This window comes from Jaculus jaculus, chromosome 3 (genome assembly GCF_020740685.1).
Source record: "Jaculus jaculus isolate mJacJac1 chromosome 3, mJacJac1.mat.Y.cur, whole genome shotgun sequence".
NCBI lineage: Eukaryota > Metazoa > Chordata > Mammalia > Rodentia > Dipodidae > Jaculus > Jaculus jaculus.
In genome coordinates this window covers 140846553-140861796 of record NC_059104.1, presented here as the reverse complement: position 1 = coordinate 140861796, position 15244 = coordinate 140846553, and the positions used below count along the sequence as shown (strand labels likewise).

At 38.3% G+C, this 15244-nt stretch overlaps 1 protein-coding gene across 3 annotated transcripts in view; it reads left to right on the top strand.

The window, feature by feature from the left end:
- Mctp2 (multiple C2 and transmembrane domain containing 2) overlaps positions 1-11291 on the top strand; it is a 248963-nt gene extending 237672 nt beyond the window's left edge. For all 3 annotated transcript variants that reach the window (XM_004658162.2, XM_045146215.1, XM_045146216.1), the window contains 2 exons: positions 7460-7557; positions 10053-11291. In XM_004658162.2, the coding sequence (XP_004658219.1) occupies positions 7460-7557; positions 10053-10121 (167 nt within the window). In that variant the 3' untranslated portion in view covers positions 10122-11291. The remainder of the gene's footprint in view (positions 1-7459; positions 7558-10052) is intronic.
- The last annotated feature ends 3953 nt before the right edge of the window (positions 11292-15244 follow it).

Below are 15244 nucleotides of genomic sequence, written 5' to 3'. Positions count from 1 at the left end.
TTAAACATGAGATTAAGGAAGGCATTTGGGGAGCAAAAACTTCCAGGACCTCACTGAAAAGACCAGTGACATGAATGATCAGCATAGATATTTATCTGGTGCATAATTGTAGTCGAATAAGAATGTGATTGTGCATGCCATTTCCCCCTCGTCTCTTCCAGTCATAATTCCCTTTGAATCATAATATTGTTGCAACCCAGTAAATTTCTTGAAGCACCGTGATACAAACAGTGAGCATACACCTGCATCATGCCCTTTGCATACAGTGCTCCTGGCACTTCATCTTCCCTGGAGGAAAGAACTGAACTCACCTCACACTTAAGTCCAGGAGCAGTAGCATGAGAGAGCAACATTCTGTGCCTACTTGGGCAGCACCTGCAAGGAGAGGAAGTTGTTAGCTATGCAGGGAATTGGTGTGCCTACAATAAGGTCTTTAAAAAAGAAGGGGAAATAAACATAAATGATATACTTGAAATTAATTTCACACACAAGCCAGCACATGAGCAAAACATAAGCAGCTACGTGAAACTTTGTGTATATGGCTGGGTTGCTGTGGAGACTAACTCCATTGGTAAAGAAGCTGGCAGCCATGATCTCTGCCTCCATTACCCCATGGCATTTTTCCCATGTCAGGATAGGTAGGGCAGTCACAAGGGTGAGAGACTGCTCAGACACATTCACACATAAGCAATAGTAGAAAGCCTTTTCTACAACCTTCAAGAAGATCCACCAAGGTGGCACACTGATGACGAGGAATGCCCAAGTTGGTCATTTAGATGAAAAGTGGAGTTGATCGTAACAATGACAGAAGCTGGAAAGATTTTGAGTTTATAGTGCAGTATAGACCCTTTGTCACAAGGAGGTGAGAATCTTAAAGAAGGCTCTTTCCTTTGAGGCAAATTTAAAGAAAATCATATTCCAATCCCCTCCTCAGAAAACTTTCATTTAGTACTTGATCATCAATATTCCTGTCAATGGTTTTTAGGTTTCCAACATTACTTTCTGGGACTTTTGATCCTGAAGAAAGAACATGAGCCTTCCTAAAGGCCTACTGATTACAAGGGAACATTTTTCAAAACTATTTCCACCAGTAATTTACATACTGAATATCATCTGTATAGATTAGACAATCCCATTATTTTCTCATTTTTCATGAATATTTGTTTTTAAATCCAATTATTTTCTTATTTAGAGCCTAGTTCTTAAAATTGTTATCTATCTCTAATCATATGTGACTCATAATTACAATCTTTTGTTGCCTGTTCCATTCATATGTAAGTTCATGTTCAGGTGAGCATCACAATCAACTGTTAAACATTATGCATTCTTGATTGCTCCTATGCATCCATCCCTCCATGAAGAAGGCTGATACAGTACTTTCTCTATTTATACATGAAATTAGTTCTATGCCCTTCCCTGTCGTTGCAGTCAGTTTCCCATTGCTGGTAGAAATCACCCAACTAAGCACAGCTTGTGGGAAAAAGAGGTTTATTTCGGCTTACAGGCTCAAGGGGAAGTTCCACAGTGGCAGGAGAAAACGATGGCATGAGCAGAGAGTGGACATCACCCCCTGGTCAACATAAGGTGGATAATAGCAACAGGAGAGTGTGCCAAACACTGGCAAGGGGAAACTGGCTATAACACCCATAAGCCCGCCCCCAACAAGACACTCCCACCAGGAGGTGTTAATTCCCAAATCTCCATCAGCTGGGAACCTAACATTCAGAACAACTAAGTTTTTGGGAACACCTGAATCAAACCACCACATTGTGCCCCTGCCCCCCCATAAACTGATAACCATACATGATGTAAAATGCAATGCATTTATCTATCTTTACAAGTCATAGTTTTTATCATTTCCAGTGGTGTTCAAACATCCCCATCTTTTAATTGAGCCATTATACCAATAAAAAAAATCCAACATCTTTTAATTGAGCCATTATACCAATAAAAAAAAATCCCCCCAAAACCCATAATGGCACAGAATAAACATTCACACTGCAGAACAGCAGAACATGGCATTGAGCATAGTAAAGAAACATTCAACCAATACAAGATTTAAAACAACCGAGGCAAACTCTGTAGCTTCAAGTCCAACAACTCTAGTCAGTGACAAGTCTCCAAGTCCGAGAATTCTAACCAGCAACAAGTCTCTGGTATTACAATTCCACCCTTCCAGCTAGGCTACTCACAGCCTGGAAAACTTCATCAGGGCCGGCAGCTTTCCCTAGCAGTCATCTTGTGGTCCGCACAGCTCCACTGGGTCTCCACGGCAATCTATGGTTCATTCTCACAGTTCCACTGGGTCTCCATGCAAGCATCCAGCAAACCTGCTTCACACTGCCCATGGCCATTTCCAAAACACAAAACTGTGTTGCAAACTCAATGGCCCTCTCTTTCCTTCATTTCTTATACTCCACAAAACCTACCTGGTGCCAATTTGTTAATCCAGGGAGAATAAAGCAAACTTTGCAACATTATGTAAACTGGCATGTTATAAAACCTATGCATGTTCTTCCCTGGATTTTAAGAATTCCTAAATTACCAGGAATATATAATACTGCATTAATGCAGAGAAAACTTTTTTTTTTTTTTTTTTTTTTGGTTTTTTTGAGGTAGGATCTCAGGCCAGACTGACCTGGAATTCACTATGTAGTCTTAGGGTGGCCTTGAACTCACAGCTATCCTCCTACCTCTGCCTCCCGAATGCTGGGATTAAAGGCATGTGCCACCACGCCCAGCCTATTCCCTGTGTATTTTTAGGGAATCATAGGGGGCAAAGTCTACATATGTTCAACACTGTCCTATTTTTTTTTTCTTTTTGCTAATGTATGTGGTCCATGGTTAGTCATATAAAAAGTGAATCTCACAGATATTGAGGGGCCACTGGATGTGTTTACTTCTCTGATTGTCATTGTCAAGATTCCAACTTCTTTCTTTGTTTACCAAAATCAATTTGGCTTTTGATTTTTGTTTCCTAATATACTATCATCTTTCTATCTTTACGCCAACTGAATGAAACATTTCTGTCTTTGTTTTCTAGTTTATAGATAAAACTGTTGAATAAGATAGAGTTTATTATGCTCTTATAGGCCCAAATTAACCTTTTGAGCTTTACACTCTGTCTTTTTTTTTTGATAGTTTCACCTTCTAGACAAGAGTTGGTAGCTTACTGTTCAAAAGCCTTTATAATCAGTGGTAGCTTTTTCTTTCTCTTTACATGGGAAATCTGCATTGTATCCTGGAATATATTCTACAATTCCATTAAGATGTCTCCTTTTCCAAAATAATGTAGTTATTAGTGAGTGTAGGCTTGAAATTTCTCTTGTGCACATGCATGGGAAGTTCCCAGGTGTTATTCTTAGATATGCCATCTAATTCTTTTTGAGACAAGACTTTTCATTAGCCTGAAGCTTATAAATTATGCTACGCTAAATGCTCAGCAAGCCTCAGAGATCCTAATGTCTCTGCTTTTGCAGAGCTTAGATTACAGCTTACTCTACCCAGCATTTTCACATGGGCTCTGGGCATTAAACTGAGAGCCTCATGCTTGCATGCACGTCAAGTAATTGACCAACTGAACTATTTCCCTAGTCCTACAGATGACTTACTCTAAAAATTACTCATTTTTATTGATTCCTAAAACAAATGAATAGGATCCTATTTGAAACATTATTTAGTTGGTATTTATTTGTGATGGTATGCAAGAAATAGAGATAGAGGGAGGGGTTAGAGACAGAGAGAATGGGCATGCCAGGACCTCTAGCCACTATAAAAACCTCCAGAAGTATTATCCATCTTGTGCATCTGGCTTTATGTGGGTACTGGGGGATTGAACCAGATTTCTTAAGTTTTGCAAGTAAATGTCTTAACTGCTGAGGCATTACTCTAGCCCCAAGATCCTAATTTTTTAAGATTTTTTTTTCTCAAAGTATTGAGATCATGTGGGCTAGATCTTTATGTTCTGAATAGCCAAATGATACTTACCTGGAAGTGTTTCAAGTATCTGAATTATTTGACATAAGTCCATGGAAATAACTTGATTTTTGTAATTGATTTGGAACATATTGATGAACTCAGAAAATTTGTAGCCAGCTTTAGACAGGTGACATATTTCCCTCCTTAGCGTTGTAATTCCTAACATAGGTATGTAGAAATAATTGGTCTTTAATGAGTACTTGAAAAATATTTTATGAGTGAATGAATATGCATGATCAGTATTTGTTCTCTGTATCATGACATTTTGTTGGACTAACTACTTCTCTTGTGTGGGAGAATGATTGCTGAAAATTACATGAGAATTAGTTTTTAAGAAGGATATCTAAAATTTTTCATAGGAAGTTTTTTCTACTAAAACTTGCTGACTTATATGATGATTAAAAGATGAAGCATTTCCTAAGGTGCAATCCTATGCACATTTTCTATTCTATTTGAGAGACTTCCCATATTCTTTCTATTCTGTTTTTTTTTTAATTGATATTCTAATTATCATTGACCAGTTCTGGTCTCAGATACTTCTTTTGTTTCCAAATCAGATATGAATTTCCTACAGTAAGTTCTTAGCTGTTTTTAAGAATAAGCAATGAGTTATTTAACCTGTATCTTCATTTAACACCACAATAACCATTACATGAAAGGCAGTTGGGATTGAACAAACAATGAGCAAGGCTCCGATGTCTTACTCCTAACTCAAAGGATTATACTTACAGCTACACATTACAAATGCAAGTACCTTATGAATGATATTTTTTATTTCACATGGTTACTCTCAAGTTACCAAGTATGCAAAGCAGTCCATTTAATTTCTCTGAGTGATTTTTTTTTTTTACTCTAAGTTTCAATACCATTACTCTGATCTATTCAATGAGATGGGATAATTAAATAATATGATTTTTCTCAAATGCTGTTGCTCAGGGTTTATATCTCACTTGATTTTCATTTGCTAACAAAATATGCTCTGGATATACCCTTTATCTGGATCACTTAAATTAGTGCATAAAGGTACAACTTGCAAATTTGAATATGTAACCAAGTAGTGGTATGTGTTTTGTATAACACTATAAACACTTTTTTATTGGTACTTAGTGTGATCTTAGATAATTGACATCTTCAGTAATAATTGTAATCACCTGAATAACTATTGATTTACAAATTACATACTCCTTTTGCCTAAATTTTTCAACATGATCCTACCACCAAACCTGGAAACTATATAGCAAGGCTGTATGATTTCATTATAAGAAGTCTTATGCCAATAAAGTCTAAATTTACCTGAAATCACATAGTTGCTATATGACAAAGCTAGATTTAGGACACAGGTGTGACTGCACCATAACCTTTATTACATTGTCCCATTGGCTCTTAAAGATGACCAAGGAGTCTATGCTGGCCTATATACACTTGGGCGTGATAATGTGGTAGTGTGACTGAAATAGTCAAGCCTGAAATACCTTTGAAAAATAAAGTATGTGTCTGAACCATGCAATCTGAATCTCTGGTACATTTTATTCCAAGTTTTTCAAACATAGTGCATTGTGGACTACTTCTGCCTTTATGGGTGCCTTTGAGCTGCTGTGCAGGTTTATAATCTTCTCAGTGACTAAGAATGCAGTGTTTTGATCGGCTGTGATATTATCCCTGCCTTGCTGTTCATTGTAAAGACTCCAGATGCGCACACTATATATAATTAACAATAGAAGATATATCTTTTCTCAATACGTCTTTGTCTCCCTTCATCACTTTGCCTTGTCTGTTTTCTTTTGCCAAAAAGCCCATGCTACAATTAAATGTCTTTAGAATAACACAGTGAGAGTATTTTAGTTTAAAGGAATGCTGGGGGGAATTTTAGTTCGAACCATGAAGCTTGCTGTGGGGGGAGAGGGAAGAAAGGCAGAGTGCAGCTTTGACTTGAGGGAAAGGGGATCATTTGCTGAGATCCTTAACCAGCCCAACCACCAAGCCACCATTTTCTCATGAACAATAGCTGGCTCCCATTTGCAAAGCAGATGTAAATCTGACCCCCCAAAGAAAGGACTGGAGGTTGTCATTGTGTCAGGTATAATGCCATGCAGGAAGTCCAGTCCTTAGATGAGAGCAAAGTCACATTTAATGAACAAAAGGAAACATCAAACCTTTTATGTGTTGGGGACTGTTGAACTTGGCTTCTGAGTAGGAGCCATTCAGAGCACAACTAAGCTGAGAATTCATTCAGCATCATTGGGACTGACAGGCCTTCAGATATGATCCTTGTTAAACAAGCACCCTGTGGCAAAACTTCAGAAGGCCACCTAGTCTTTCTGCTTCTAAAACTCAACATGAAAAAAGGATTGACATTTGGTGAAAAGACTGTAGCTTATGAGATGTGGATAGAGGCAGAGCAGCTCCAAGGAGCATATCAAGAAGACAAAAGGAGGTTCAGGAGAGGAGAGGAGAGGAATTCCCCTCCACAAAGGAAACCATGGACAGAGTGTGTCTGGGCATGCCCAGGAGCCCAAGTTATATCACCAAAGATGGACAGAGGCTCTATGATATGCTGATACCTTGAACATCAAACCACTTTCTAATTACTGTTGTCCTGATTTTAAACTAGCATGTACTCCATGCCCCCCACACAATTCCATGTGCCAATGTTGTAGTCCATAAATTAAGTTAGCACCCATAATATGATAATTTTCCAATAATAACTTTCACAGTTACAGCTAGCAACGCACAATCAACATGTCAAGTTCTGTTCTGCAGTAAGAGAAGAGGAGTCTGTGAAAATGAGTTGGAAGTAGAGGAGGAGAGATGGCTGCAGTTTCTTCCTATCGGCAAAACCTCTCCTCCTCCTCCTCCACAGTATGTTCTATCCAGAGCCTCCAAGAATGGATTTGCTTTAGCCAATGGAAGCATTTCCCCTTCTGGGAAATTTGTTTTCATAACCGAGAAGGCAGTTAATCAGCACACCCCCAAAAAGCCAATCAGTTCCCCAGCTTTACTGTTAGTTTCTACTGCTCTGCTGCTGAGATTGTAATGGGATTTTCACAAGTGAAGGAGGCAGAACCCTTCTTTCTTGGTCCTTCCTTCCCTCCTTCAGGAAAAAACCATTGTGAATGAGTCCTCATGACAGCAGCATATGTATGACTTGAAGTATTGAAATTGTTTTCACACTATTTTGTGTGTGTGTGTGTGTGTGTGTGTGTGTGTGTGTGTGTGTATAGCCCCACACTTGTCAGGCAAGATTTTAAAGATTTATGATAGATGATGATGATAGATAAATAAATAAATAGATAGATAGTAGATAAATAGATACATACATACATACATACATACATACATAGATACATAGGTAGAAGATCAATGACAGATTGAGGATGATGAAGATAGATAGATAGATAGATGATAGATAGATAGATAGATAGATAGATAGATAGATAGATAGGTTGCTAATAAAGATATCTTCTGTGTTTTGATTTTTCAGGCATAAATAAGTTTACTAAGAAGCTTCGCAATCCCTATTCAATTGACAATAATGAGCTGCTGGACTTCCTCTCCAGGGTACCATCAGACATTCAAAAGGTATGTAATGAGTGGTTGTCACCTACAGGGACACCAGTGCAGAGGTCTGGCCAGCCCCAGAGCTGAAGAACCCTAACACTGCTTGTGTAACTGAGATAAGGAATCACAAAATCATTAAAGGGTCATGGCTTGCAGAGAGAAGAGAGAAAAAAAATTAAAAAGCCAATACACAACCCACATTCCCCAATGTGGAGGGTCTCTGCAGAGTGGGGACAACAGGGAGGAGACTAATGATGGTACAAACATGGCTGTGTACACATTGTGTGCATAAAAAACACCTTTGGGCCAGGTGTGGTGGCACACACCTTTAATCTCAGCATTTGGGAGGCAGAGGTAGGAGGATCGCCATGAGTTCAAGCCAACCTGAGGCTACATAGTGAATTCCAAATCAGCCTGAACCAGAGTGAGACCCTACCTTGAAAAACCAAAAAAAAAAAAAAAAAAAAAAAAAAAAAGAGCCCACCTTTGTCCAAAGCACAAGATGATTGGGGAAAATTATCCTTAAAGAGAGCTATGAACTCATACTGAGCAGCCACAGTGCTCTGGTGTTTGCCCCTTGTTGATTGCTTGCCTCCTAAGAAGGATAAGATGAATGTAGTCAGTGGAGTTGCATGAAATCCAATGCTCAGTGGCTTTATTTATTTTTCTTCCTCTTCTAGTTGGCAGACAGTTTAGGGGAAGCTGAAGAGAAGAGGATTATTCTTTTTATTCCTTTATGCTCCAATTACCTCCTCAGCTTCCCTTCTATTCTCTCTTCTGTAAAGACTGAGGAATGCCAGGACCAAAGTCCCCACTTACTCTAATACACGTGGAGAAAGAGATAGTGTGAAATAATTTGAGATCAATCACAAGTATTATTCACAGGTAATGGCCACTTAGTCCAGCAGTGTCTCATTTTTGTGGATACACAAAGATTAACAAAGGCAACAAATGCCAGGATGGCCAAAAAAAATAGGCTCATGTGAGGATCTGCAGCTTTGTCTGTTAGACATCCAGAGGACAGAGGGCAGGCATCAGTTTCTCTAATAGAGAAGAGTGATTCTTAAATAGGTAGATGGGGAGACCATGGCTTGAAGTATCATCAAGCTGACCAAAGGCACACTCCTATATTACCCGAGATTATCTCAAATCAAGTATCGATTGCCACCATTGGGACACTATAACATAATTTCCCAGCATCTCTAGGTAGATTACAGAGGCTCAGGGGTCTGTGAATTCCTTTCCCTTTCATTCAACATTCTTTAGATTAAAATAGACTTTGTGATGCCGTTTTTATTTAGCCTTTACTTTATGATATAACTACATTCTAAAACACATCCTATAAAGATGAGTTTACTTTGTAACATTTGTATGACTTAATTAAAGACTAATAACCCAGCCTCTGTTTGTTTTGCATTGTAAGTTGACAGTTAAGTCACTTGCTCTCTTTAGAGACCTTTACACAACATTGGAAAGGAAGGAAATATCTACTTTTTTTTTTTTTCTTTTCATTTATCTACTTTTGTCAAAGTGTAGCTTAACTCCTGACTGGGAATACTGTCCCTGGGGAGTTTGATACAAATGGTGAAAATTGTGAGCACATGTGGCTTGTAATGAAATAGTTTAAATAAGTGCATTCCACTGCCAACCTATTGAAGCCACACAACAAAGCAGTGTCTCTGCAATGTGCTAGCACTTGGGTTGCAGTGTGAGCGCATGCAGCATCCTTGATGGGTAGACACTTCCATTACGGCCTCCACACACAAGGATTATCTGTTTGTAGTCCAAGAACCAGACCTCCCAGCTGTCACCCGTTTGTAGTGCCATGAATACAGAGAGACCCAGCAGAAGAGAAATGTGAGGACCATCCAATATGTGCTAGAAAGATCCTCCCTCCATGTCTCACCAGGGGCACTTTCTAATTCCACAATGACAGTTTGCCACTGGGGATCCCCTGTGAGCTTGTATTTACCACAAATGATCTTTGCCATTATATTGCAAGTGAAACTCAGTTTTAAGAGAAATATATATATATAATGTATATGTGGTCTAATATCAATTCCAACATTTTTCCCTTCTTGGTTAAATTGAATGTCTATAATTGGCTGAAATTTTCTCCTAGATTTTAGAAATTTTTAACTGAATAATTCTCAGTAAGTTGTGGCATCACATATTAAGACAAACATTCCCTAGAGGCAGTTATTAAGTTTACTTATGGTTGAAAACTGGCACACACAAAATTAATATCGCATAGCAGTGCCTAGAGCAGGTAGAAACCCATGCACCTCATTTGAAAAATCTGCTTTTAATATTTTGGTTTCAAGCGATGATGCATGACTTCTCAAATCCTTCCTGCAATTAATCCCCCCCCCCCCATGTTCCTGTGTTTAGAAAATGACTCATTACCTTTGAACCTTTCTTCCTACGCCTTGCTTTGTCCTTGGGGAGCCATTAACACACTCTGTGGTGAGCTAGGGTTACCTAACCGCCTGGATCATGTCTGTTTGTTTTCACAGGTGCAATACACAGAGCTGAAGCTGTGCGGCAGCCACAGCCCCCTTCGGAAGAAGCGCAGCACTCTCTAAGGGGGAAAGCTGACTGCAAACTCACAGACTTTAGTACAGGACAGTGTGTGTGTGTGTGTGTGTGTGTGTGTGTGTGTGTGTGACTGATCACACCACTCTCATGGCTGCTGGAGAGGTTACGAGGTGTCCTGATGTGCCTGCCATGTGCTACCACATCTGTATTCTCCCCTTCTTCATGTGCACAGATGCACACTTGTCTGCACGCATGGGTGTCCTACATGTCTACACTGTCAACCATCATAAAGCACCAAGCCTGAAACTGTGAGATTCCCCCTCCCCTATCCATTCCCCAACAGGACATGAAGCAAGGCTTTGGTGTGGATGAACACCATCTTTGGAAACTGCCAGGAGACCATTTGATTTTAGGATGACTCTGAATGGCCTATAATGACTTCAACAGATTCTCATTAAGATTCATTTATTTTCCACTGTTCCTGGTGGTACAAACATGAAATCCCAGCACTAGAGAGGCTGAGACAGGCAGATTATGAGCTTGAGACAAACCTGGGCATCATAGCATAGCCTCACATACATGCTGATGTCCTGTCTCAAAAACAAATAAGACTGAGTTATTTTCCACTTTCCATCCCCACATTCCTTCATATTATTGGCCACATAAGCGTCTAAGTCTTAAGCAGCAACCATCTATAAAGATGATGTTTATTATAAAAAGAACTGTCATAGATTTCCAGAAATAGCCAGACATTTTAGAAATCTTTCAGCTGTGTTTCCAAATGATAAGCCTGAAAATTTTTGATGACCCTTTGGTATTGGATGTCAGCTGACATCCAGGCTTATTGCTGACAATGACTGTCCCAAGATGTCACCAGGGTCTCTTATTTGTAAGTAGAAGTGTTCCATGAGAGAATTCTGTTGCTCTAAAATCTTACTTTTCTGTGATTTTACTTTTTGTTACCAAAACAAAATGAAAATATATAGTCTCAGAAAGGCCATGCCAAGGCAGATGAATGAGTGAATTCTAAGAGTATTTTAATGGTAAGAATATGAAAGAACTAAGAAGTGAGGTGGTTTACCAAAATATCATGATCATTTTTATTGCTAAAATGTTGTGAAAAGACAGTAAAGATGTTCTGGTTGTCCAAGTGTTTCTTTTGTGTTTCTTAAGGGCAGAATAGGCACTTAGACAATAAAAACTTATTTCAGATCCCATTCCTTGAAAAAATGTCACTGCAAGCCTGGCGTGGTGGCACACGCCTTTAGTCCCAGAACTCAGGAGGCAGAGGTAGGAGGAGTGCCATGAGTTCAAGGCTACCCTGAGTTTACATAGTGAATTCCAGGTCAGCCTGAACTTGAGTGAGACCCTACCTTGGAAAACCAAAAAAATAAAAAGTAAAAATAAAAAAAATTAAAATGTCACTGCAGAATCCTCTCGTTAGCATCTGATTCCTACACATCACACAACTATCTATCAAGTAAGAACTATCTATCAAGTAAGAATCTTGATTTTGTGCATATAGAGAATGTACACAAATATCTTTATGTTCAAATTATATTTAAAGACTGTATTTCATTATTACATAATTTGTATGTTTAGGTTTGTATATGTATTGTAAAGAGAAGTTGAGGTAAAAAGACCTAATTGAATAGTGAGTTTACTATTTTTTGTCTCTAGGTTGTAATTTAATAATTTTCAAGCAAAAATGTTTGTGAAAAATGCCAAAGATTCTAAACCTTATCATCTTGTGTCTGTTTTTCTTCATATCGTTTCTTCCTCAGTTTCTTTCCCATTTCTGCATGATCTCATTTACTTCAAGTTAATGATGCTGGCTGGAAAAGAGCCTTGCAGAAATTATCAAAGCTCCAGTAACTCTCTTAGTTGCACATACAATAGATACCCAAGAACTTCTTTTGTTAAACCAGTTACTCAATCTTCTGTGTCAACAATGCCTCATTGTCTTGTTCCTATAATTCCGCTTATCATACTCTGTCATTTGGTAACGACCTAAACCAGACATTTTTTAAGCTGACATGTGAGATCTGATCAGTCATTTGAATGAAAACATTTGGGAGCAAAATAACCCCTTATTTATTTATACGTGGAGCCAATATTCCATTGTGGTTCTTTTTCTATAGAATTGCAAAATGTAATAATCTCCCTACAAAAAGGCATCATTAGTTAGATTTATTTCCTCTGGATCCCAAATAGAATTTCAGCATTAAGTTCAGGACAGAGCCAACCTTTCATAAACTGTGTATGGAAAACAATTGCTAATTAATTAAATAGACACTGCATGTTAAAATGAATGTCACTTCAAAGTGAAATGTTGATTTATGCAATTATTACAGTTATATTTTTTCTCTAGTCTTCATGGGATATGTCTTAATAACCCTCCCCTGAAGATGCCTAACTTCTCATAAAGTACCATACCACAAAATTAATGCCTTTTCCATCTTAACTAAGCACTTATATGTGATGGGCAGAACATTTGGATTTTGAGGTATGACCAAAAAGTAGCATAGATTTCTTTTCCGTTCTTCTACAATCTGATGTATAGAAGAAAGAATATTCATTCTGCTTCCTGGATCTTAACAACGTCTGCACGATTTTGCTTTCTTATTTAGACTTTTCACATTTATACTTAAAATAACCAGTTTGTATTTTCTCTTTGGCCAGATTTCCAGTATGACTTCTCCTGTGCTTTGAGTCCACTGTTAAGCACAGTGAAGCATGTTAAGAGTTCCCAAAATACAGTCTCAGCAGTTCAGCAGTGAGTCCGGTTACTTTGACTAATGTAAAGTAGAAAGGTGAATATCCTATAGTTTCACAAAACTGGTCCATGACCTGTACTTGCCTGACTCCTTGATGTGTTAGATATGTATCTGGAGACTAACCCTAATTTCCTGCACCACCTTACACAAATATCCAGTTAAAAACATTAAAACACATCCAACCCCCCAAGCGCATGTGCACACACACACACACACACACACACACACATTGAAAAATTGGCTTTGTAAGGTCAAGAGAAATCCTTCTGTCCCACCATAGATGGGTGCACACAAGTCCCACAATGATAAAACCAAATGGCTTCCTCCTTAACTACTATAAAGGAATGTCTACCCCTCCCAGAAGCATGGTGGTCCCTATACTGTTAACTAGCCTTAATGTTTCTTACTCTTTGTATCATGGTATATGCTTTTACCACGTGCATCTCTTGGCCTTCTGATACCATTCATGTGGCAACTATTAAGGGACTAACAGACAGGTGCCTATGTTGTGTAGATACTCTGGGCAAAGGTGGATTCAAGTCCTGGATGGAGTACAATGCTGTAAGTTATGACCACATTTTTCAGAGCAATGTGAAATTTAAAACTTGGGACTTTTTTCTGGGATTTTTCATGTTTTGGGCCATGGTTAAACTAGGATAACTAAAACCATAGAAAATGAAGTCACAGGTAAGAGTTGGACTGCTATTAGAAAGTTATGAGTTTACATTATAATGTTAAAATCTGACCAAGTGTTGATGGTCCTCTTTTCACTCCCTTGCAACAATCTTCAACTTTACAGAGATGTCTAACAGGCATACATACCCCACCAAGTCCAAAACTAAACATCCTTAGGACTTCTCATAATATCTGAGTATTTTTTTAATTAGCATTGCTGCATCCTTTGCTGGGATTACTCTAAGACTTTTAGATCTTTATTCTTTATGCTTTCCATGCTTTTTGCCTCATCTCTCAGTACATAAAGTCTAAAGGAGCTCTGTGTTAAGCACCTCCACTCTGATGGTTATCATGAAAATTGAACTTACTGTACCCTCCCACAAGCTATGGTAAGGGCAATGAGAACACTGTGCCACATTGGTCCTCATTAATATTATCCCTTCATATTTAGTGCTTGGCTATGAAAGTTCAAGTGCATAGTGTTGACAAGAGATTGGTATTTGGTGAGAGCTGTGTACTGCACCATAACCTGGTGAGGGCATCACATGGTGAGACCAAGCATGACAACTCATGTTTCTCATAGTGCTACTATCACCATGATAGAGACACAACCCTGATGACTTAATTTAATCCTAACTAGCTTCCAAATTCCCTACCTCCAAACAACATTAACCTATGACTTTGAGGATCAAAATTAATGAATTTCAAAGGGTACCCCGAAGCACAGAAAAACCTTATTGGTGTTTTCTCCATAGGTCAAAGTTCACAAAGGCCTTCACTTCCACTGTCCTCTACTGGGCATGCCGACCTAGGTGGCATCTACTAGATATTCACCAGTACATGTCTAACAGACTCATCCATGTACAACTTGTCTTTGTGTGCCCTTACATATGTTACTGTTGGAACAGAAGAATTTACTGAATAGATAGTGTGGTCTTTCCCGGACTATAGTTTGTATTTTTTGGTATTAAGTAGAAATCTTATCCTGCATGGTATTATTTATTATCCTTGGCAATGTCAATTGCCAACTTCTAAATCAAATAACGATGTACATTTTGGAGAAGTTCATGTTAAGTGAAAATACATTTGTGGACTATAATGCAATCTCTTGATTCTCTTTTTGTTTGTTTTCTTATAACATCTTTTAACACATTGAACATTGAAGATATATCTAAGTTAAAATAGTTGGCATTCCCTTGGTGGAATCAGGCATTGAACAGATACATTCAAGCAATGGCATAGCATTCTCAGAAGATCATTCTATCTGCAATGGATAGATTAGTAATAATGAAAGCTCAAAGAAGTGTTATACACCAATTATGGTATTTTAATAAATTAATGTTGCCATACGCTTTGGCATAGTAACACAGAGAAAATAAGCAAAAGTGAACATGAGAAGTTAGAAAATAAAATAAGCAAGACTTGACAGTTTTTGATGATTTCATGAGATACCAGAATCTTGAATGGTTACCTGATGAATATTTGGGCACATGAAATATTATTATAGTGTCACTATCCCCAAGCATAGAAAGAATTCCTATCCAGAATTCATGAAGAAGTTCTACCACAAAGAGTCAAGCATCTCAGCAAGTAATTAGTGAAAATGTAAATCGATAATTCATTGAGAAGGTGAACCTAAGTGGTCAATAAACAAATAAAAAGTTGCCCAGCCGGGCGTGGTGATGCATGCTTTTAATCCCAGCACTAGGGAGGCAGAG